At 37.0% G+C, this 26132-nt stretch overlaps 1 protein-coding gene across 9 annotated transcripts in view; it reads left to right on the top strand.

Annotated features, from left to right (window-relative positions):
* Positions 1-17962, top strand: part of NBEA (neurobeachin) — a 473668-nt gene extending 455706 nt beyond the window's left edge. For 8 of the 9 annotated variants that reach the window (XM_051778819.1, XM_051778828.1, XM_051778827.1 and 5 more), the window contains 4 exons: positions 9177-9278; positions 12621-12817; positions 13506-13657; positions 16164-17961. In XM_051778819.1, the coding sequence (XP_051634779.1) occupies positions 9177-9278; positions 12621-12817; positions 13506-13657; positions 16164-16254 (542 nt within the window). In that variant the 3' untranslated portion in view covers positions 16255-17961. Of the gene's footprint in view, positions 1-9176; positions 9279-12620; positions 12818-13505; positions 13658-16163 lie in introns of all 9 variants that reach the window. The other variant, XM_051778818.1, reaches the window with a different exon arrangement.
* Positions 17963-26132: the final 8170 nt, after the last annotated feature.

Below are 26132 nucleotides of genomic sequence, written 5' to 3'. Positions count from 1 at the left end.
TTTTATTGAGTTTTAATATTTTCCATTTGTCTGTAAGCAGAGCAAAGGGGAGACAGATATAAGCCTCGCTTTTTCACTAGATTTAATTTGCTTTTATAACAGAGGAAATGGAGGGGAAAAAATAAAATCGTGTTCCCATAACAAATTTCTCTAATTTTTATGTATATCCCAGGACTTTTTTAGCATGTAATTCTCTGATATGGAGAAATTCAGTCAGTGTCAGAGCACTCTGTTTAGGTTGACACCATTTTGTTTCTTTGAATGCCTGTGTGATTCATGTCAAGTATTAGTAATTTCTATGTTAGGAGAAAAATCAAAAGAGCTTTCTACTTTCATTTAAAAAAAAAAAAAAAAGTAAGACTTTCCTTTACCTCCTCTGATTATTATGGGACTTGGACAACCTTGCAGTTTGCACCTCCATTCTGGCTGATACAAAATGCTTCAATTCTTTTCCAGATAGAATTATTTCAGTTCTGATACTGTTTTGTCATCACTTACATATCTGAATGCACAAAAGTGGTATTTTTGGCATCTCAGGTTTAATATCTTAGCTGCATAACTTTGGAAGTGTCTGCCTTGGACGTCTTGGAAGGATATGTATTGGCTGACAGAAATAAATGAAAACAAAAATTAATTGTATGACTTACTCTGCATCTCTACCTCTGTATGGATAAGGCTAAAGAAAAGGTCTTATAATCAGATTCATGGGAGACTGTGCTACAAATAGTCATATCCAGTCAAATGAAATCTTACAGGCACAGGTACCAGAACTCAGGAAGATTAAATACCTAAGTCCACTGTAGTTGCTTTGAAATATAATTGGTACAGTTTTTAAATATTCATGTTGAAGACATGTTAAAGACTGATGTTGAGGAAGATTGATGTCATCAATATTATTACTATCTCTATTCATTGAATTAAAGTTACCATGGATATGCTAATTATGTACTAGGACTGTACTATAACCAGAATTTCATGTGTTGCAAACCTATCCTTATTAACAGCTACTTTGACTTTTAATGAACATACATTAATGGGGATAGATCACAAAAACAAAGGGCTTTTTAAAAAAGGGCCTTTAAAAACTTCTACAATAATGAAATGCTTCTGCTGAAGTAATGACTGGTAACTTCTGTTCCCTACCACAAACAGGCATGATAGTTGTCCTATGACTGATTCCCTGTATACTAGTTTTCAAGACTCAAGCATTCTCAACAATCCTTATGAAAATATGTCTGAAGTTTTACATAGTTAAAACCACTGAAGTACTAAAGAAATCTTTTCTAATCTACTCTTCTATAGTTGCTGGTAGAAGATTAGGATTTATCTTATAGGAAAAATGAAAGTGAGATGTTCACTGTAGGTCAAATCCAATTACTTAAGATCTTTAGAATCAATTTCCAGAAAGATGTAGATGATAGTTGCAGGGGGAGAAAGGGGGATTGGTTTTTTAAAAGCTGTCATCTGGAGACACAGATAAGGTATTTTATACCACAGGCTTTAAGAAGGTGAAGAACTCAAAGAAAAATGTCAGGTATAGTACCTATCTGGATTAGATGCTTGACTTTATAATTATCTTTTAAGCTGAAACATGGTTAATTATCAATTTCAGCTTCAATACATCCAATTACCAAAAGGAACTTCAGTTGTTTCAGAAAATCTTAAGGGGGAGAAAAAGCAAACCCCAGTCCTAAACAGTTTGTTTAGTTTACCATTTATATAGAAAAATGTCGATACTATTTCGTTCGAAAACATAGCAGTCACAATCACTTGTTGTGAAATACTCTGGGGCAAAAGATTGTCAGATCAAACTTCTTACAGATTCTGCTAAAGTTCCATGTTCCAGAATCTGATCTTTACTAAACAACTTGTATGTCAACAATCTAACCTGTCAGACTTGTGTAGAGTCTTTTGCTGAAATACCTGTGCAGGTATGTGCTCAGTGGGTGACTTCAGCTGTGTCTATGGGAAAACCAGAAGCAGCTCTGGTTTAAAGAGGAGAATTGAGAAAAATTTGCATCTTGGATAAGACTCTTACAAGTGGCTGCTCTAGCTCAGTAGTTGAAAACTCTCCTGTAAGAGCATGTAAGGTTCATTTTATAATTTTAAAACAATTGTTCCAAGCAATGCATTTATTAAGTTATCGCTTTTAATCTACAATAAGTATAAAAAATGAGTTTCTGGTTTAGTTTGCACTTGTCATTGAAGTTTTACCAGATTTTAAATACAATGTTTTCCACAGAGTAACTTTCAAAAATAGCTTGTAAAACACCTTCGATGAGTTCGTCCAGACAGTGGGAGACTAAGTTCTTGACCACTAGAGACTGATCCTCATTCCCATATTCACAAGCATATGCTGACTATCAGCTATAAATTAATGTGTGAGGGGACCCTGTGAACCTCCAGCTTTAGTAGAAAGCAAAATTCTTTTCTATGCTCTTGTTTATGGATCTTACATGACATGATGATTGCATATAACTAGAGATAAATCAAGAAATCAGGAGCCCAAACTGCATACTTTCAACAGCAGCATATAGGGCACATCCTATTTGTCTGGTCTAACAAACTGATTTTATGGCCATGCCATTCCTATGTAGAGGTGATAGAAAAAGGTCCTAGACTAGACTAAAAAGACTAGACTAAAAGGCTGGTGTTTGGGGGATGCTCCTGGCAAGTGAGAGATGTGGCATGATTTTCTGTAGGCTGAAGGGCAGTTGAATGCAGGGGTTTACATATGATTGAACCTCCCTTTATTTCTTTGTCCTTACTTAGTTAAGTACCATCTTTGGGAAAAAACACTGAAGTGAATGAAACTTAGTCCTCTTGCCAGGGTCAGATATCTACTTTCTAAGCCAAAACTGCTGATCTGAACTGGCTAATCTGAATCTGCACTTTATTAAGTTGATGACCACATTATATAGATCTGCTGCAGTTGAGAGAACAGTAAAATGTGCCTCTTTTCTCTTAGTAAGGCACGGCACATAAAAAGGACATAGTTTGCATATTTTAATTCTTTGAAATGATATGGGAAATGTAAATCTTTGCAGTTCTTAGAGATTGAAGAGAAAAATTATTGTGATAGATTTTGACATTTTTTTTTCTCTTATGATATATAGGGATTTGCTTTAAGTGAGTGCTAATTTGTATACAAATTTCTTCTCACATAGCAACTGTACTAGTCATCACAAAAAGGAGCAAAGAGAGTATATGATATGCCCTAGAGTTCAACATGTATCATTATAGTTGTTTTATTTTTATATTTTATGATAGCTTTATTGAATGTCTATCTCAAAAAAGTGACTTTGAAAATGAGAATTATCTCAGAGTCTTTGAACAGGTATACCAAAGTGGATGATAGAATTTCAGAAAAGTGAGGGACAGATGCTTTCATCTGAAACAGACACAAATTCAGAAACTAATTTGGAAGTGATAAAAATTAATTTGCACACTTTAATTGGAATCAGACTCCTGCATGAAAGAAAGGAAGGGTAGGCAGCTTGTGCTAAAGGCTGATTGAATTTTTTGTCAGGTAAGTATGTTGGACTTGGCCATTTATCCTCTTGAGCCTCTCCATGCAATATATTACATTCACCCTCTGACTGGTGTTCTTTAAAAGGATCAATGCTATTCCTGTTTTTTCCCTAGAGCCTGAAATTTCATTGATCTTGGGACTTGACATTTCTTATTACCTATTGTAGCTTCCAAGATGATGGCCACAAGAGGTGTGAGAGTTAACCCCCCTTTTTCTAATGGGAACTGTGCTGACCATTGGAACATATTGTGTCTATCAGCCCTAACCTGGGTTTGTTTAGCATTGTAACATAATCTTTAAAGGTGCTAACAATTCATCCTGTTCTAGTGAGTGTATTCTGTATATATCTAAAAGGAAGGGTAAGCATTAACATAAAAGATCTTTGTCAAGTTAACCTGCATTTTTTTTAAGTCTGTCATGAAGTATAGCTTTTTGTATTTGTTTTACTTAACACAATTTTGAAACAATTTAAAATTGTGAACATCAAGGGTTCTGCAACTTTATGTCTTGAAAGAATAGTTGTTCTGAATCAGAACATTCACTTATTGTTATTTATCGCTCTACATTTTAATATGCTCTAGCTTAACCTTGAAAGGGCAGTAGTTTAAAAGTAGCCACTGCCAAGTGGACTGGATGGCTGTCTGAAGGTCCTGCACAAGCACATGGGCACATGTACTTAAAGAGTTATTTTATTATGGCACTTGTACATTTGTACAATTTAAGTAATAATTTTTAAAATATAGTATCTTGGCACTGTTCTGGCAGAGTAGAATCTCTCTGAAAACTAGTTTGTAGTTTTTACTGGCACTGTCTCTACTCTGGTAGCCAAGACATTTCTCTCCTAGGACTGCTTTGTAAAAGTAAATGAGCCAATAATCCACCTGAGCTAAGGCAGTTATCTCTAGTATTTTATCAACAGATATCTGTGCCCATGCTTTGCTGCATACTCCACAGGAACTGTACAGTGCAGGGTGGTTCAGCATCTCAACGAAGTTCCCAAAGCTATTTAGTGGAAGTGATAGGAAGAGATGCTACAGATTCACACTCTTCTGTCCTCCACTGTGTCTTTCCTTTTGGAGTCTGGTTGGTGCAAGGTACCCGAAAGTCCCCTCACCCAGGTGAATGGTTTGTAGCTGTATGCAATGCTGCTGCTCGCATTTCTTAGCCCGAGCTGAGAATATTCTGAATATGTTAATATTCTTCTGTCGGCAATCTTTCTTTTACACCCACTGCTCCCTCATGTTGTGGACATCGGTTGTAGCCTTATCTTTCCATCAAACTCCAGTATGGTTTTTTTTTTCACAGTATATATTCAAGAAGGCTATTACATTTTCACTTCCATGAAAACCATAGTACTTTCTAAGATCTTTTTTTCTGATAAGCATCCCCTCAAAAGTCCTAACAGTAAAGCAAATAGTAAAGTAAATTATTTTCAGCAAGTAATTCAGCTGTAGCCTTGTACTTGCTTTTGTCAAAGTCAGAGATTAAATGGAAGTTAGAATTTGCCTTGTGGTCTCATTTTTTTTGTATAGAAGACTCCTAGATTTGTCCCCATGGCAATCTGTATATAATTCCTGTAAAAGGACAATAAGAGAGAAATAGTAACACTGTCTGTTCTCTTTCTTTCCCTCTTCTTTTTTTCCTTACCGTGCAAGAGCACTATTTGCTCACAAAAAACCTGACAATAGTATTAAGCGTTATATTTTTCAGTGAGAAGGGAAGATGTGTTTTATTTTAGACTTTGTAAAAAAACTTACATGTTTGGAAATACAGTGCTGATTTTTTTCCTTTGCCCTCTAGTAAATTCAGTTCAAAGGTGCTCCTTTGGGGAAATTACAGGGAGTTTACAGTGATGGTTTCTCAGTTCTTAGGTAAGATATTTTCACCTGCAATTCCCTTAGAGCTGCAGCCTTTGACCTTTGGCTGCATCTGTCAGTGGTGATGTGACAATGACAGAATATTTTGCTAGATTTTGAATGATTCCTGGAGTTCACAAGTTCTGTCCTTAGGAATAAAATGTAATATGACTGAGGTTCATGCCACAGCTTTTTCTGTAGAAAGTATCAGTGAATAATTTTTTCTTTGAGCCCTAAGGGGAAAAAAACCCATTTTCAATTACTGCTAATAATGTATGAGATGATGTATAATAATGATATTCCATTATTAATTTGTATTTACTGAAAAACAAGACAAAACAAGGCTTATAGATATATGTTTCAGGACAGTAATTTCTTATAAACATTTTCCTTTATAAAAAAATAAGTCAATTAAATATGCTTAATTTGTGTATCCAGAATTTTTACAGTTCCATGATGTGCTTTCCTAGGAAACACTGAGGAAAATGTCCTTTTGGAAATGTCATTATTTCTTTTTCTTTTAAAAAATTTCTAACCACATAATAATTTGATTCATTCAATTTGATGCAGTCTGATGACATTTCTGTAATCAGATCTTAAGCCAAGATGGCCCTTGAGCACAATTTCTCTTTTTTCTAGGAGGACACAAAGAAGGGGGAAAAAAAAGAAAAAAGTGGAAAATTCTGAATTTGGTTTAATTGCTGTTTTCTTCTCTTTCTGCTATGCACATGGAGAAAACAAAACCTTAAAAGGAGATGGGGTTCTCAAAAGCAATGCTGATGGGGAAATTATAAAAATCTGAATCTCAAAATGTAGCCATCTTTTATGAGATAGAAAAAGCATAGTTTTCTTTTGTTTTCCAACATCCATCCTTCCCTAGCAGTAGAATTCAGTTTTCAGTTCACATCTTCAGTTTCCAGACCAAAAAGAAACTTTTATTGCAATCTAGATTAAAGCTTGGAAAACTAGGACTTACTGGGGTAGCTGTTTGGATTAGAGGTAAGAAAGTATTAGTGTGTATGTACATTGCAACAATAAGACCAGTAAGATTGAAGCAACCTCTACCACTAAGTCCAAAACTGAAGTAAATCCATGGTTGCTAGCATTCAGCTTATTCAGAAAGATATTAAAATACATGGAATTTTTATTAAAATTTTCATGACAAGAGATGTTAGGATTTGACAAGAAATACTCTAGATTCATGCTAAATTTTCAAGAATTATTGTTCTATACATTTCTGGCTACCCAAATTTTAAGCAAGAACTTTAAGCTAGACAGACACAAAAATGGTTTGCTACAATGGCTAAAAAGTGGCAAGCCCATCCCTTCAAAGGAGTTTTTTTAATCGAATCAAAAGGAAAGACCAAGACGGACGATTTATTCTGTAAGTACATAAGTGGAGAAAACACTAGAGAAGGAGAAGACCTGAAGGTAAAGGACAATGCTAACAAAAGAACAAAGAGATGCTAGAATAAAGAAACAAGAATAAATTCAATCTGGAATTCAGACTATTTCTTTCCTTTAGAGTAGGAAAGGTCTGAAACATCCTTCCAAGTCATGTACCCAGATAGCCATTTCATTAATTTATTAACTGGCTTATATGATGTGAGTGTCTACAATAAAAAAAAACTAAAGTCATTGACCCACAAAAGTCTATCCAAGCAAGCTTCCATTCCTAATGCATATCTTTCAAAAACCTATGCCATATTGCTTAGCTACCCAGGTAGCTCCCTTTTTAATTTGTTTTAGTGTTTAAGTATATTTCCAGTTAGAAAACTGCATTTTATTCTAGAGTTGAAATGTGCACAGCCATTCCCCCAGTGGACCTTGCTATGTCATTAGCTGCAAGATAAGTTTCTGGGCTATTGGTCGTCTTTTATGACCATGACTCCCAGTTACAGTAGTCAAGTCACTGCTTTGCTGCCTATGCAGTGAAGAGAAAAAACACTTTAAACACTGTGCAGCCTCCTGTCTTATTCTCTATATCAGTTGTATGACTCTCCTTTAAGCTCATTTCTGTAAATTTGGATACAAGACTTTCACCTTTCTGGTCTACAGTGACAAAAGAGTTCTTGCCTCCTATTTGCTATGCGAAGGTATTACACTGAAAGTTCATGTTGAAGGAGTTTTCCTTTCTGGGTCCATAAATTCTTCTCTATATCACTTTGTTCCAGAACAGAATCTCTCTCTCCAGTGAACTGAGCTTATGCTTGTCCAGGAAAATTGACCTTCCACCTGGCTGCATTGAAAATATATACAACACATTTTGCTACCTTTTTATTTACCTAGGCAATGCAGAGAATGATATAATAATGGCTTTCTCTTGTCATTGATAAACTTTGAAACTTTGCTTCAAATTTGTCATTCAAACTTTGCATCAGTTTTATATTACAAGCATGTCTTACCAGCAAAGATTTTATATTATCCCTTAGATAACATTACTGGTTAGTGTTCAATCAAGAATCAATTTCCAGCTCCTAACTGCACACTCTAATCCACACCCTATTTTACTTATATGTAGCTCATAGTATACACCTCTCTATGGAAAAAAAATGAAGATCTGTCAGTGAACCAGCTTCTGTGCCATCCATGTTGTCCACAGTCAGTTCCATATAAAACTGGTTTATATCAAACCACTATATTACTAAGACAAATATCTTGGGAAAAAATACGTAGAGCCCATTTTAACATCGCCATGTTTATCAACCATACCCCTCATCCTATCAAAATCAGATAAGAAGACTCCCATTTCCTATACAGCACGGTGACTAGTATTAATGAGATTTTTACTTCCAGTTCTTCTTGACAGAACTGTGGATAAACCATTTTGTTATTTTGCATAGAATTAATGTTACAGTAATTTATCTGTAGTTCTCTAGGTAATTTCTTTTGTCCTTTTTAGGTATTTCAACTACATGGGCAGAACTCCAGTCCTTTGGAATGTCCCAGTTTTCTGTGTTTCATTTGTACAATGTAAATATAACCAGATGAACTCTGTATTATCCAGCAAGTTGTTAATTTTTTATTCACAATTGACTTGCTTTGCCTGGCAAAGCAATATCAAATACTGAGCATCTGTTATTATTAGAAACAACAGAAATGTTGCTGTTTGTCATATAAACACTCCATAAATGCCCACTTGTTTGAACCTCAAATAAAATTCATTTTCATCCTGAATAAAAAGAATAAATATTTAGGGAGAAGTCTATCCTATTCTCTAATAAATTTAATGTGATAAAAATGGCATAGGTATTCATATTGATGTATCTAAAATTGCATATACCCATAAACATTTTTACACATATTTTAGTCTGTAAGCATTCCCCGTGTCTCTGAATCAATATTATCTATACAATAGTATAGTTTCTAGTACAGTGCTGTTTGTCCTCTCTTCCTACCCCCAGTTTCGTGAAAAAAATTACGATCATTAATATTAGGAACATCCTCAACTCATACTACTCTTTAGGTTCATAGCAGAAGTCTGAAGACATATAGGTTCAACAGCAGACCTTTACATTACAGCTGTTTGTAATACTACCACACTTTGTGTTCTTTTAATTAATTTATTAATGCATTGGAAAGTTGTTCTTATGACACTTTATGCTACCTGAATATATTTTGCTCATTGTGCTAAGTACGAGATGTTTAATCACACTGCACCTCTCTTTGATGCTTACTGATTTGAAGCAAATTATAGCGAAGTTCTTTTGTTGATAAACCAGGTCTGATTTGGCATTCCCTGTTGTTTTCTTTTTCTTGTTCTTCTCACTTTTTTTTTTCTTTAACAGGTGATTATCCAGCTCCTCGCGCTGTTCTAACTGGCCACGACCATGAAGTTGTCTGCGTGTCGGTCTGTGCAGAGCTGGGACTTGTTATCAGTGGTGCTAAAGGTCAGAAATGTTTTTATGATTTAAGTCTTAAATTTTTAGAGTCTTTTTTAGTGGGACTTCTCAGACTTTCTGCACACCACATATACTTTAATCATCCAAAGTAATCTCTACTAAGACGTGTTGTAATTCTGGGGGAATCTGAAGCAGTTTACTCTGAAAATTTTTACTTACCATCTGTACTTATGAGTTGAGATACAAAGTAAATTGTTCATTCCTTCCAACCATTAGTCTTTGCAGCTATTCCCCCAGTTCTGAAAGGTTATTTTATAGAAATGTATGCAATAATTCTAATGACATCTAGTGATTTTTAAGAAACCTGTATATGGAGATGTGTATTTTGGGGAGGTCCAACTCCAAGTTCTCCACTCTGATCTTAAATGAATGGTAGTTTCTAGCACTGACCTCACTTTCCAGGCAGCAGGATCAGTTTGCTTGGCTTTGGATCTGTGTACATTTTATCCAGTAGGGTTTTTTTTTGCAGTGATTTCTAAATAATAATAAGCACTGCAGGTTTGTTGTTATCTCTCTTAATGTTTTTCAGTCATCTGTTCATACTTTCTCATTGTTATGTATGAAATCCAAAGCACCCAAAAATTGCTAATGCAAGTGTTCAAAATCCTTTCCAAATCTGCAGCAGTCTCCTGTATAACTGGTAATCAATGTAAATAAAGCACCAGCCTCAGTGAGTGTTTGCTTCACCCTTCCTTACTTTGTTTCTCCTTGATTTGTTATATTTTACTTGTTTTACTCATCTTCTCCTCTTCCCCATTAATTCCAAGTCCACTTTTCTCCCCCACTGCTCTCTCTCATTCAACTTCTTAATTTGTCAAATTGCATGTCTTTTTTCCTTTCCTATTTGCCTCTCCCTCCTCCCCCTTTTCTCTTAGTTTCTTTTGTGCTACATCATCTCTTCTCCCTTCTTGTTTCCTTTCTATACATTACCCTTGTCCTTCCTTAAGGTTCTTTTTTTATTTTCCTGTCTCATTTCCACTCTACTCCTACATCCACATCTAGTGACTTGCTTTCTCTGTCTACAGTGATGCCTGTTTTATTCATCCCCATGGATATCTTTGTACTCCTTTTTCAAAAGTTTGCTACTTCTGAGGGTAAGAAGAAGGTGATACTTGCTCTACTGGCTTTTGCTCATATCTGAGCTCCTGGGTTATTTTTTTTTATACTGCCTTGGAGCTCAACATTTATTTTCAAAGCTGAGTGTGAAACTTTTGAGTAAGGCCATTTTTAACAGGAAATCCTAATGGGTCATTAACTGTCATGATGGCATACTGCATAACAGTCATAGGCAAAGTCAAGACATTTGGGAAAAAAATGTGCAGTGATGCTGATCCTAAAATTTTTCTCTTGCAGCACTGCTATTTCTTACCCTTTAAGGCAGCTTCATACACTCTTGCTGCCATAATAGCCTACTCTTTCTTTTTATAAATTATAGTCTATCTTTTTATAAATTTCTTCTTCTTAAAATAGATGGAATCTGTACTCTGTTATCTTCTGCTTCATTAAGTGTATGATGTTTTGGTAACTTACACATTTTTAGAGGTAAAGGCTGATGAAGAACCAAAGACTTTTAAATCAAATTCAGAATATGTTTGTAATTGATCAAGAGAAATGGAGACCCAGTCTGTCTCCTGAGGTACTCTTCTCATGTTCTTCCTCTTCAAACTCTAGTCTGTATAAAAAAATGCAGAGAGAAAATAATTTTTTTTTTATTGCTGTTTTCCAAGAGATGCTTTTTTTAAAGCTTCTTCTTCAGTTCTGTTCTTTTCAGTCTTTTCCAGTTTCTTAGGTTGTATCTCATGGTAGAGCTGCATTGCCCTGCCATCCTGCCTGAGTGCAGCCTGTGCTTCCTGGTGGGCAGCTGTTCCTCCGGAGCTGGCTGTAGCACTGCGATAACACACACAGCACTCGAGAACCTGCTGAGGCAGGGAGACAGCAAATATAGGACTCCTCTGAGTAAAATCCTGTGTGTCAGGTTGATTTTTTCACGTTCTTACCCAACAAACCCAAAAGAGAGTGGTCAGTCTGTATGTCCTTACAATAGCGTCCTAAATCAGATGTGCTTTTTTGTGTCCATGACAACTCAGCTGTGAGGGTATTACACTTTTCTTTGGAAAAATCTAACAAGGTAACTGTTCTAAATGTGGAGGCATCATCACTTCTTGTAACATTCTGGCACTTTAGTATTTCCAAAGCTGAAACTCAACTATTTGAGAAAATAAGTTAATTCCATTGCAGTAGTATCCCATGGACACAGTCAATAAGTCAGTGCGCAGTCCCTCTGCATAAAGACTTTATGCAAACACAGATAAAATCATGTTTTCAGAGGGTTCACAAATGAGGTCACTGATGCTGTGATTCATTCTACCTGGGTAAACCAGCTGCTGTGCGCATTTCAGAGAAGTTAGAAGGGCTTAATGTGGGGTGGTTCAGTCTGACGATATGATTTTACTTTAAGGGTCATAAGCCAGTTGGATAAGGAAGAGATTGCTGTGCTACCCAGGAGTATCCTGTGATTCATAAAAGACAACAATTAGTATTTAGTGTGATTCATTACATTTATCACAGAAGAAACTCTTTTTCTCAGTGAGAATATAGATCTCTCTTTCAAAAGAGCTTTTCTCAAAAGTCTTGAAATGGAAATAGCTTAGTTTTGCATCTTAAAAATGTTCATTGTAGTTTTCATAGCTGTTTGTTTCTTTCATGAGCAGTAATAAAAAAATATTAAAATCTCATATTAAAATCTCTCTGGAGTAAATGGAGTTATAGTGTGATGTCCTAAAAATCTCTTATAGTCCAAGTATCATTGTAACTGTTGGCTATCAGATGACTCCCTTTGCTAAAACGATTCAGGACTGAAACCTATGCATAATATGTTCATTGGGGCAGAGGATCTACAGGAACTGCCATTGTGTGTAGGAGAAATATGCAGTAATACGATCATATGCCCTCTGGGAGTTGCTTCTACTAGTCACTGATAGAGCCCCATCTGTTTAATTTGATTGGACAGGCTAAAAAGAGTTCATGTTGTTGGAGCAAATCAGTAAGACTGAGACTTCTGAACACTTGGAAACAGGAAAGAGTATTTTAAGAGATAGAGCAATAAAACCTACTACCACTTATAGGCATGTTGTATCTATTTTCTTGATATGCTAGCTCTTACATTTCCTTTCCTGTTGCATGTTTTAAATTCTTTGGGCAAACATTGAGCTTCTCATATCACGTGCAGTACTAATGTGATATAAATGTGTATTATGCATTCCTTTTGTGCACAGAGTATATAGTTTGTAGAAGCAGAAAATGTATGATATATTATGTTTTCATATACAGAAGGTCCTTGCCTAGTGCACACAATTACTGGAGATTTGCTGAGAGCCCTGGAAGGAACAGAAAACTGCTTGTATCCTCGCTTAATTTCAGTATCTAGTGAAGGTCACTGCATCATCTACTATGAACGAGGACGGTTCAGCAATTTCAGCATTAATGGCAAACTCTTAGCTCAGATGGAGATCAACGATTCAACCAGGGTAAATCTAAATGCAAACAAACATTTTTTGTGTGTCATCTTTATTTATGAAAATAAATTGAATTTATTTGCTATATGGTTTAAAGGTAATCATATATGTAAAATTGCTGCCTTCTGGTTAAGTCATTGAAACACATATTCTTTCATCACCATGTCCAAATACAAAAATGCACTTGAGCTTTTCCAGAATAAATAAGAACAAATAGCTTATGATCCCACACGATTCCTAGAATTTTTGTTTGGAGTTAAATTTCAGTGGGAAATATGTCTTTGAAACAAAATGCTCTGAAAAGTCTTCATTCTTCATTTATTACCCAAGACATGAATTCGGGACTCTGCTCTCTCACTAGCGATTGAAGCGGCATTAAGAATGCAGATCACTGCTCTGCTTTAGATGTTAGTGATGGCACCAAGTATTGTAGAACAAACTATGTTATGTAAAAATGCTGAACTCAAGTATTGGCAGATTCAGCTTAAGAGCTTTTTTGTTATATATCATGTTTAAAAGCATACAGTTGTTTTATTTAAAATGATCTGGTTTTTGACTGGGGAGAAAGAGGAGTGGAACTCTTTTTCTTGAAATTTAAAGTGGATAAAACATAAGAGATGCTTATAAGTTGATTTTTAATATTGAGACAATATCCATAAAAACTAACTGTGTGCTTGGGATTTGTCTTTTTCTCCTGAAGGCCATCCTGCTGAGCAGTGATGGGCAGAACCTGGTGACAGGAGGAGACAACGGTGTAGTGGAAGTATGGCAGGCCTGTGACTTCAAGCAGCTCTATATTTACCCTGGCTGTGATGCTGGCATAAGAGCTATGGATCTGTCTCATGATCAGAGGTGAATTTACCTTTCATATTTGTATGTAAATACTAAAATTTCACAAAGTATACATCTTCATGAACTTTAAGTTATGGATTTATTGTATGCAGTCATTAACAGGAAATGTAAAAAACCATTACCCCTGTTGTTATCTTGTTGATTTATCTGATTCAACACTTCCTCTGATCCTTGAGTCTCATAATGCAAGCACTTAACATTAAGGTGAGATCTTATATCATTGAAGTCAGTAAGCCAGACACTCAGCCAGCAAGATATGGCTAAAACTTCATTAACTGAAGAACGTAGGAATAGTCAGACTGGATCAGAGTGCAATAGTACCTATTAACCAGTGCCTGAGAAAAACAATTTAAAAAGTTTGTGGTACCTCTCTGATTTTCAGCCATGTAGAACTTGAGAGCTTCTTGGGGTTGCATCTAGCCCATGTGTAACATTATCCATGAGGATTGAATGTGGTCATTTCCTTTAACCTTCCTGAGCAATGGAGAGGCAGTGTACCAGCCTAGATTTTTGCAGTACTGCTGTGTCACTGAAATGCCCACAATCAATGTACAAGATGCATGCATCTAGTCCCTCAGTCTTCTACTGTGATTATATTGTAAGCCTATATGTTGCATTTATACAGAGTTATGAGTGGTTTTTTTGTTTGCATCATGCATCAGTGTTGTATTCCTTATCAATATACAAACTCATGACATGCAAAGAATTCCTAGGATATTAGAAAAATCGTACAACGTTCATTTTAGTTATTTTTTTCTTACACTTTTCAGCTTTCCTATCCATTCTGTAAAGTAACAAAAACACCTTTAAGCAAAATAGGTATCTAATTTACTCAGGTATGCACAGATGACTTGAAACAATTTTTTTACCTCAAACCTACTCTTATTGAAAATAACTTACAGAAAGAAGCCTGTTTGCTTCTAGAGCTTTGCCAGTTTATACTTACATCATATACTCTGAATTGTTCAAAGGGATTTATTTACACTGAAAAAAATTCCAGCTAGCCTATTTTCTCCATCCCTTATTACAATACAAGGCTGGGAAGCCCCATCTGTACAAAATGCTTTAAGGACCTGCTTAACTTTAGTCACATAATTAAGCAGAGGATGGTTTTTGTATGGTTTCATAGAAGTTGTGCTAGACACCTTATCCAATATTTAAACTAAGCTACCAGAATTAGATATGGGATAACTGGAGAATCACCTCAACTATTGCTACCAAAACAACATAAATCTGGGGCTACATTTCAATATGAAGCTTTTTAGGAGTACCAGGGTGTGATCAGCTTATGATTAAGGAACCAGTTCAGTTGTCTTCACAGAGGCATTTCATTATGTCTGGGAGGCCCTAGGATATCCAGCTGATCCCAGCTGCAGCCCCACGTGCAAAGAGCTCCACGTCCTGTGTCCCAGCTGCTAGCCAGTGTAGACATGTCAGCCATCCTAGGTCACCTCTAGTATAATGAGACACCTGCAATTATGTAGCTGGGTTCTAAAACATCTGAATGAAAGTGTTTTCACACAGATGTCTTCTTGTGAGCTAGAGGAATAAGTTTCTATAATAACAGTGGTGATTTATTTGCTACAGTCTGTGGAATATAAAAGACAATTAAGCTCATCCTAAAGTACATGTCCAGTGACCTGTAGAGAGTTGATCTCAGGCTGCACTGAAGGTGCTGGTCAGGGCCTACTTTGATTGTCTACTCATAGCCAGTTAGTACTGTTTGAGATACCTCGGTGGTCTGAGGTGCATGCCTTGGGTGACACATGGCAAAGGACCTAGTGAAGACCCACACCTTTCTGCAGAGGCAGCTGGAATCAAGGCAGGACACGTGAGTGCATCTCAAATGACATTATTCTGGAACACCTCTCCTATGAAGACAGGCTGAGAGAGTTGAGGTTGTTCAGCTTGAAGAAGATCTAACTTTAGAGAAACATCATTGTGACCTTTCAGTACTTAAAGGGGGCTTACAAGAAGGAGGGAGAGCAACTTTTTACTTGGGCAGGTAGTGATAGGACAAGGAGGAACAGTTTTAACCTAAAAAAGGAGAGATTTAGATTAGATATTAGGAAGAAGTTTTTAGAGGATGGTGAGACACTGGAACAAATTGCCCAGGGAAGCTGTGGATGCCCCACTCCTGGAAACATTCAAGTCCAAGTTGGATGGGGTCCTGGGCAACCTGGTGTAGTGAATGGTATCCCTGTCCATGGCAGGGAGGTTGGAACAGGATTCTATGATTCTAAGATTCTTTGATTTTAACTATGTGAAGGTGAGTGAATGGACCTCTCATCTCCCTTGACCAGAATGGCAACATGGAAGTTTGGCTCATATGTCAACACCTAAATGTAGCATCTCCATTGCAAACTCGGTTGTCACCCATGATCTTAATCTTCAGACAGTGTTGCAAAAAGTGCCTTGTTCTTTTAGCTTTTTTACTGTTTATGATAAACTGTCCCTCAAGAAGGTAAAGGAGAATTAACATTACCATCTTTGCTATCTTTTTCAGAACTCTGATTACTGGCATGGCTTCTGGAAGCATCGTAGCTTTTAACATAGATTTTAACCGGTGGCATTATGAACATCAGAACAGATACTGAAACTGAATGAAGAACTGAAAGCCCAGGTAAAGCTGAGAGCACAAGTGCTGCAATGAAAGGTGTAGTCTCTGGTGGAAAACCACGTCTGCATTGACCTCCGTTGTACATTCCATTACACCCAGCAATAGCTGTACATTGTAGTCAGCAACCATTTTACTTTGTGTGTTTTTTCACAACTGAACACCAGCTGCTGAGAAGCAAGCTTGTATCATGTAAATTATATGAATTAGGAAATGTTTTGGTAATTATTTCATATATCTTTCTTTATTGAGAAAAGGTAGTAGGATGCGCCACAAGAGACTTTTGAAAATTCTGGGGAATCTTGTGTCCAGTTATTTCAATGTTTAGGCTTTAAACCTAACATGCATCCCATCTCCAGCCTCTTTTCAAGCTGAGATTAAAAAAAATATGTTTGATACTTTGTACATCAGATGCACATCTTAACTTTAAAGGGATACTTTTGTAAAAGTAAAACCTTGTATAAAGAACAAAACTGTTTCTTAATTTTATTGTGGAGTTACAACTTGCATGTACTTTAAACCTGGTGTCTTGAAGGAACAGGTGCATTCACACAAATCAGACTGGAGATCTGCCTAAGGGTACAGCTTGTTTTAAAGGGTTGAATTTGGGAGCAAACAGTAATTTTGACATTTCTACCCACACGTTTTTCACTTTTTGAATCTAAAGTTTACCCCTATGAAGTGGAGTTCTGCTCATGAAGCATTTGGATAAAAAGCCATCATTTGCCATATTTATACTTTAAACAATAGAAATCAATTTTCTCCCTTTTAAATTCAAAAACTAGACAGAAAGGGAGCAAAGAGGGAAATTCAGTTTAATGCTTTGTAGTGCTTAATGACTCCCAATACAGACAAAGTGCTATACTTCTGGATTATTAATATTTGGCCTACAAATCACGGGCAAGAGAGCCCTCATTGATTTTTTACCTTATTTGTCCTCTAAGGAGCTGAGCCTTAGTTTCATTGTAAAGGTGACTGAGGTTGTTCTTTTCAGTTCTTCTGAAAATCTCACCTGAAGCCACTCAGATTAAGGCACTTCATCTTTTACAATACTGTAATGATAATTATCGGAATAATTTTCTGCACATTGTACTGATCAAATTACACACCCAGGGGTATATACACTTTAATTCATGTTTCTTCTTTGTATATTTGGTGACTGTATTGTCATAGATGTACATATTGTGTCGGTAGGGCTATGAGGCATGTAACAGGAATGTAATTTTCTCAGAATTTACACTCACTTGCAGTCATTTATTTAAAAAGATAATGGATTCTTTGTATTGGCACTTTGCACCAGAAACATATCATTATTTATTGATGTGATTACTTATTTGTTATTCACCTTGTATTAGTAAGTTTAGCACTAAATTTCCTTCTTCATTGTTGTTTGTATTTATAAGATTCGGCAATCATGGGGATCAGCGTAATGATTAAGTTATTCATCACCTGTCTGTAAGCAATATCTTGAGTTCGTAGCTTAGAATTGGGAGACTATTGAACATCTGGAAGACAAGTTCATTTCATCTTGGGATCATGGTGAAATATTTTGGATATATAAATTCCTTAAGCTATTGTAACCATGTTTTATTGCAAACATGTAAAATATGCCAGATGTGTGTGAGTTGGAAATCAAAAAGAAAAATAAAATATGCAAAGAATTCAGGGATTGCTTTTCATTTCAATAAACTTTTTGTCAAAACATTCACATTATCATTAGGAATAAACAATTATTTTAAGAAATCCTTACTGATATGCCAAGTATATGCCAAAAATTATGCATGTCTGGGTGGTTGTATTTCCTAGGGTCTCAGGAAAAAAGCCAGAGGTTACAGAGTGAGTTTTGAAACTCTTTTGATTGTCAGTACATGGAGAGAAGCTATCAGAGGTACTCTGTTCAGCAGCAGTGAAAAATCAAAGCCTTTAAGGGTTATTTAGGATCCTTGTGAACAGACAATAATCTTATATAATAGACCTTGCAGAGAGCAAAGATCTGATGAGAGCAATTTTGGATATCTCTCAATATCTAATACGATGGATAAATTTAATCTTATTTTGGGCATTGAAAGTTAGATATTTACAGTATCTGCACAGCAAGACAAAACAGGTGGGATAAATTGCCTTTTGGAAATGCTGAGGTCCCTGCAAAGATTACAGCAAGTAAGTGGAGATAGATATATATCTGAAAGTCAGATGTCTAAGTTAAGGTAGAAATCATAAACCAAATGCTTTCCTCATAAGTAGAAAACTCCCAAAAGTTTTCAAATTCTCGATAGCAGAATAGCAACCAACACTTCAATTTGTTGCCCTACTCATTGCCTTTACATTTAGGATTGTTCTTTAAATATTTATCAAAATGAACTGAAGCCAATACTTGAGAACCTTATTAGAATATAGTATATGTTTGAGCAGATACTATTTATATCAATCAGCTTTTGAATATAGAATAACCTAAATTGATTATTTTTTATCTGGAGGAGATATGGGAGAGGAGATGAGAGGATTGGTATGTTAACAGTGAGAAACAGTTTATTGATATGTCACAACCTCCATTCCATCATTATACAAGTATCACCTGTAATTTCATATATTACTCAACAAATTGATTTAAAAATACGCCATTGCAATTAAACAAAAATGGATATTGCTATTATTTTAATTAATACTGTTGTTTTCATAAAGTCTCTCAGCATGACGTGAAATACAATTTAGTCACAAATTAGAAGTTTTTGTGCTCAAGCAAACCTTTATATGAGAAATTTGTCATGAGTTACAAGAATAAAAAAAATCCCACTGTATTGTATTCACAGGTAGGGGTACCCAAACAAGTTGGGCTCATAATAACAGTAGTAATGTAATGTTACTACTACTGCTAATACTACTACTACTAATAATAACAATAATAATAATGTGCCAACTCCATTATGGTTTAAGTTATAAAATAGAGTTTCCACAAAGGCACAGGATAAGGACAATATATTAGAGAGCTGGTATAGTTACATAGACCAACTTGATATAGTTTTTGTGGTGGAACACCCCTGCCACATTTTACTCTCTGTTTTATTTCTATTTATTAAGAAAAAAAATTGTATGATTGGGTTGGGATATTTAAATTCCTTTATTGCATTTGTTGATTTGTGTTAATTACATTAGTATACAGCTACCTGTTTCAGTGTCTCTTTTTGCAAACAGACAATATACACAGATCTCAATTTACATCATAAGTCTTTTCCAAAGCTTCAGCTGCCCATTTCTGTCACACAGTATATCTAGTCTGACTCACTTTTTTTCTCTATGGAAATTAGAACTACTGATCCCTGGGGAGTCTCTGAGAACTGCTTGTGGAACATGAAGCAGCTTTGACCAAACCAGTTAAATGCAGTTAGTCTCTCAGCTAAGGGAGATGCAGCATTAAGGATAAAACTGTGCAACTAAAGTACGCCTACAATGTAAATAATGCACAGTTATTGGCTGTGTTTCTGCCAGTTCATCCTAGGTTAAGCTCTTGACTGTAAGCCATTGCCATACAGGAGAAACAATGCAACAGCTATGAGGTGTATTCCTTGTCCACATTCTACCACTGTTGGAGGAAATGCTGATTTCTCTACATGAGCAATAATAAAATAAAAGCTTCTGCATATTTTCCCCCAGGAAACACTAGTTAGGCTCAATTTACTGGTAGAACTTTGGATAAATAATGATTATGCTGATAGACAATCTTGTGGGTTGTGCTTGTAGAGCTAAAAATGCTGCCTGTGAACAACAGTTGTGGTGAGTGCTTGTTATAATACGGTGCATCAACCCTGCTGACAAGCAAGCAGGATGTTTGAAGCAAGCCTTGTGCTCCCAGGGATAAAAGCATTTGAAGCAGACACAGGGAGCGAAGGGCTGACTTATGACAACAGCAAGAGAACCACCTCCTGATACAAGATGTCTAGTACATATAAATATTTCATTTGGATACTTACTGCTGGAGTTTATGCTCACATTTTTCAAGGATTTAACTGTGGACTGGTTTTATTTGGGCTTAAGTGTGGACGTGTGAGTGTGTTACTTGCAAACTCTGAAAATGCATGGACTAAAGTTGGTATTTAAAGGAAAAAAAGTACTGGAAGTTTATATGTCTGTGCAGTGCAGTTTATAGACTCTCTAACCCCAGTGATTATTTTTGCAACATCTACAGTTAACTTTCAATATCTGAAACTGACAAGAAAAACAAGTCCTGAGTCTGCTTTCTTGTAAAGTTTATAAGCTGTGGCCATAGAATTAATTTACAGAGGGATTTACGTAGATGAAAATCAGCCAAACAGCTGAACTTAGTTTACAGGTCCCTCCGTGGTGATATCATGCCTAAACCACACTACAGCTCCACACTGTTGGCTAGAAGTAAGCTCTCTCTCAGTTGCACCCCATTTGCACAAAAAAGGACTTGGGTAATTAATGGGTACCTATGTGCAAAATTTGGAGTCTGGAGTGCTTTTTATTCATGAAAGGATTGGCATAAAGACTCTCTGTGCTTAAGGGTGCCACAATGCCAAGCCACCTTCAGCCTAGCATTCCTAACATCAAGAAGAAAATATGCTTTTATGTGTAAAACTAGGTAGAAAAAAAAATCTCTTCTGGTAAGAGAAGACTACAGACAGCTAAAAGCTATCTGCAACAGGGGACTTGGCTTAAAAGTTTCACGTGTTTATACTTTGGAGGAACTTAGTCTATTCAAGATGCTGCAATGACCAAGCCCTATGGCAAAGTTAATTCTCATATCACGAGTGTGCAAATTTAAGAACAATGTGCTTAGTTTCCCTCACTGTGTAGCAGAACTAGTCCCTGCCAGAAAAGGCAACAGAACAATTGAAAGTGGTCTTTCAGTCCCACTGTACAGCTATGCATATAAAACCAGTGCCTATGGCTTTTCAGATACATTAGTTTGTACAGAGCTATCAAACAGGAAATAAAACAGTACATGGTGGCCAGTGTCCCTGCATTCACATCTTTCCAAATAATAGTAGCAGAAAAAGGACTGTTTCAGTAGGAAGGCAGCAGCACTCTGGAAAGGGACCAGGGGCTTGGAGAAAAGTCAGAGGGATAGATTTCTCCTACAACAAAACACTGTGTCCATTTCTTTCAAATAGGCTGGGACAGATTGTCCCAGCTCTACCTTGCAATGTCCTTTTTTATCTCTTTCCTCTACTAAACCCTTCTGTTCATGTTGTTTTAACTTGCCATGAAGAGCAGGCTATGAGTCAGATTTTCTCTTTCCTGCAACTATGTCCTTCCTGGTATCCATGACATGCCCCCACTCTCCTCACTGGGCTCCAGAAAGCCCACACAAACCTCTTAATCAAGCTTCTTGATGTCCCCATATGTCTTGCAGGAGGTAAAAGCCTGAAATGAAAAGGGTATCCTATCTTTCATCTATCTGTTAGTGCAGAACCAGCAGTCATATGGGAGTGTTATTGTCCTATTAATTAACACAAGTCAGGACCCTTTTCTGACCTGAAGGTAAATGGCATGACAACCTTTAGCCATGCTGCCAGACTCCTTAGGATCAGCCATTCACCCATCCTAGCCCATGCACACTGCAGGGTGTTGTTTAGACAGTGGTAAGTTAATGGTGTACTAGCTAGACCATGCAGATGAGCACAGCACAAAGCCCAAGCCTCCACCTTTCATTGCTCAAGTTGCTAGATGTAGACAAGGCACCTGCAAGGAGTCCCTTGTGGGCTCCATGACCATCAGCATATCAACCATATTACAGAGTCATGACAGATGGTGCTTGGAACTCAGCAAAAACTCCTAGCCACAAGTTTATGCACCTGCTGGAGCACTGCACCCTAAGACTTACAGCTATGTAGTCCTAAGCTTTTGGATCACTCACTACAGCTATTGCAACAATGGACTTGAAAGGTGCTCAGCTCATTAAGACCTTTGGGATGCTTAGACCCACATTCCCCTAGTGTGTTGCCTTATGTATACATGTACATGAGCGAATATCAATATTGACCTGAAAGAGCTTCTACTCACTCTGTAGAGGTATGTGGTCAGGGCTCCTCCTTTGCTACTCCTCCATGAAGATCATTAAAACCAGCTTCAGATCCATGAAACTGGATACTTTGAAAAGAGGTAATAAGCTCCCATCACCATTGCTGTAGCTTCCTCTGTTGTCAGAGGCTTATGCCCTAACTTGATAAGTCCCTCAATGGTAAGTTATCTCATGGGAGATGAGCCTGAGAGCCAGACACCTACTGTAGCACTTATGAATGTCAGCTGGAAAGGATTCTGCTGGGACATAAAACTCCAGACACGTAATGAATGAGTATGGATCCTGTGCAGGAGCTGACTACAGATAGCCTATTCAAAATATTCCTCTTTCCATGTGGGCCATGATTAGTGTCCCAAAGGGTGCTGATCCTTCTTCATTGACGGATGATCTGGCCAGTACTCTAGACAGGAATATCTGCAGAGTTCCATGTCCATCCATAATGTATGTGATAGGGCAACACATACGCAACTAGAAAGATTAAGGATCATGGTTTTCTGCAAAATGCAATCTGTTAATTGAGGAAGGGGTGAAAAGCTGGATTCTGATATACATAAGGATAAAAACTTGAAAAAAAAAAGGTGGCTTGCCTGCAACTTTTCTTCAGGATAAGTTTCCTTTAGGGTGATTTTCAGCCTACTGCTCAACCCCTTTTTCCTAAATATCTCTCTGTATCCTATGAGTTCTGGCACCCCTTTTGTCACCCTGTGTTAGCCATGGGGAGGGAAGGACCTCTGTGCCTTTCAGAGGCACTCACAGCACAGGTATGCATGCACGTGTGCAAGGCCACTCAGTTATTGATCAGGCTTTTTGCTATTTATGGAACTTTTGAGCAATAAAGCAGGCCGAAATAAAGAAAGTCATTATTAAATCATAATGTTAGATAGTACCAAGTGGGAGAAACGGAGTAATGAACATTCTAGGACAAAACGAGGAGTCTGTGCCCAAGTCAAAGTTCATTTTTTGTATATAAGGAAAACAAAATAAGGCATCACCGCAACAATCCCAGAGCAGACTGGGGATGTGCATAGGAACCTTTCCAGATTAATAGCTGCATCCAGTCATAAACCAGACTTTGAAGAGTAAAACACTTGTATTTATATTGCCACCACTTAAATTATACTCAAATCTTCTTTTAAGAATCTAATATCTCTCTATATCTGGCCTGCAAACAATCAAATTACAGGACTGCGACTCCTGGAAATGTCCATTTCTAGACATTTAATGTGGATCTACTTATAAGTGCATAAAACCTCCAGTCCTTCTTGCAGACTGCTTTTCTTTTCAGACATCAATGTTTGTAGTAATTTCTCTTAAGCATATTTTCAGTACAAATCCTCCTCCTTAATAGTGCTCTTTTCTACAACATTCTGCTGAAAAGATTTCTGTACTTTCCATAAAAAATAGCATTCAAATACAAACTATGTGTTTCAAATGATAAAAGGCTAAAGAATAGGGAAACTTTAAGCAAGCATTAACATAACTGCAAAACAGACCCAGTGAGAGGCTTTTTTTGAAAAAAAAACATTTGAAATCTCAGGTCAACAAAACATTAGGAACTCAAAAACAAATAAAAAAAAAGAACTTTTCTGCAGGATTACAGTAAAAACAATCAGCTTTTGGACATTGGAAATAACAACTACCTTTAGATATACTGACATGGATGTGACTGTTATTTCTTCATCAAAATATTGTGCAATATTAGTCAAATGTCTTTAATTAAATCATTGTTATTCATTTTACACTTTTGTAAACTCATCAAAACTATCAAGTCTATTTGTTACAAATAATTTTGATAGCAAATAATCTTGTTATTTTAATAAATTAATCGCATACTACTGTTTTCCATGGGGTCCTGTCACAATGACAAGCCTGTCATAATTTGATTAATTTTTGCTTTTACTATTTTGGCAGGGATTTTGTGTTTTAGTCTGTTTATAAAGAAAAAAAAACAGGGAAAAAATCAATAATTCAAGAGACACCTCATCAATACCCTTTAAACTCTTTGAGGTAAATTACAGAATACACTGCTGTGAGACATCTTACATTAGCAGAAAATTTAGTCTCAAGCACATGGAAATTAAATAGTCCGTATTATTTAATGTATAATTTTCACAGAGCGACAGGTCAACTTAAAGTATTTTCATTAAGAACTCCTAGCATGACATAGTGCCACCTCTAAAGTCCCTCAGGTAATTTCTTTACCCTGTGTAATATCCCAGGCTAGAGAGATTTCTACAAGGAGTCCTCAGCTCATTTCAGAGGACCAACATACCACCAGCCAGCAGGGAGAACAGACTCAGTTTGTCCTGGAGTTGAAGCACTGGTGTCTTCCTCTGGTGTGGGTAATTTGTGAATGGATGCGACTTAGCTTGACTGATTAATGAAACTGTTGTGAGACTTTCAAATAAGGCATTTGGAGAGAAACAAGGTGATCCCCTTGCATACTGGCTGAGATAGGGTTTTCTTCCTATTGTGGTTTAATTCCAGCTGGCAACTAATCTCCACACAGCCACTTGCTCACTTGGTCCTAGTCAGGTAGGGGAGAGAACTGGAAAAGTGATAAAACACATGAGCTGAGAAAAAAAACAGCTTAATAGGTAAATCCAAAGCTGCTCACACAAGCAAAGTAAAACAAGGAATTCATTCACCATTTCCCATGAGCATATGTTCAGCCATCTCCAGAACTCTATCACGCATAACAGTGACTTGGGAAGTCATCACTCCAAATGTCCTCCACTTCTTCCCCCAGTTTTACAAGCTGAGCATGGTATCCTGCAGTATGGGATATGCCTTTGGTCAGCTGCAGTCAGCCAGTCCCAACTGTGTCCTCTCTCAACTTCTTGTGCACTCTCAGCACAGTCTCTGGTGGGGTAAGAAGCAGAAAAGGCCTTGGCTCTGTGCGTACCCTGCTCATCAGTAAGGAAAACAGCCCTGAATTATCAACACTGTTTCCATCACAAATCCAAAAACATAGCCTCACATTAGCTACTTTACAGAAAATGAACTCTAGCCCAGCTAAAACCAGCATGTTCTTATAGAGAAGTATTTGTTTAAACTGAGCCTTTCACTACATTTCCTGAATTAAAGTGGTAGTGGAAAAAAATGTTAGAAAAAAACCTGTTCTTACAAAAAGGGGCAGAGATGTCAGCCAGGACATTGCCAAATGACACCGTATCTTGAGGGGACACTGCAGCTGCACAGGTCCTTTTCTATCTTCTGACACCCCATGGGTTTTTTCTATGGGCTTTATTGATAGAACATGGGAAACAAGAATTCCTAAAGTCAAACCAAAGCACTTTCTTCTACTCAGAGACAGGGGCTGAATACTCCAAGTCCTGTCAATCTATGATGTAGAGACATCCAGAGCAGCCACCAAACCTGAAAATGTCTCATCTGTCTGAGATGTTCCTTACCATGACAGTGTGATAACGCATTTTTTAAAAAAAATCTGGGGAAGACTACTTGCAGAGCCAAATGCTTGTTTTATTAAATCAAAGGCAAGAATGCAAAATATTTGATGTGGGGAGACAAAACTTTATATCAGGTGGGCTGGCATCCCAGAAAACGCTGACAAATTAGTTACAAGGACTGGTTTCATATTTGCATCCCAAACATGCTCAATTTCCAGGTCAAAATGAGGAGGATTCCATTTACTGTCTCACTCCCAGCCTCCGCACCTCGAGTGTCGGGTCAGACCACATTCCACATCTCCAGCAACAGCGGTGCCAGGGAGCCAGGAGAGGTTCTCAGTTACACCTGTGCTCCCCCCAGGCCACAGGTGTGGCTGGAGGCAACAGAGATGTAATCCTGGTGTG

Source organism: Manacus candei, unplaced genomic scaffold, assembly GCF_025592945.1.
Source record: "Manacus candei isolate 608988 ecotype Guabito, Panama unplaced genomic scaffold, ASM2559294v1 h1tg000014l, whole genome shotgun sequence".
Taxonomy (NCBI): domain Eukaryota; kingdom Metazoa; phylum Chordata; class Aves; order Passeriformes; family Pipridae; genus Manacus; species Manacus candei.
This window is presented reverse-complemented; position numbering and strand designations above follow the sequence as displayed.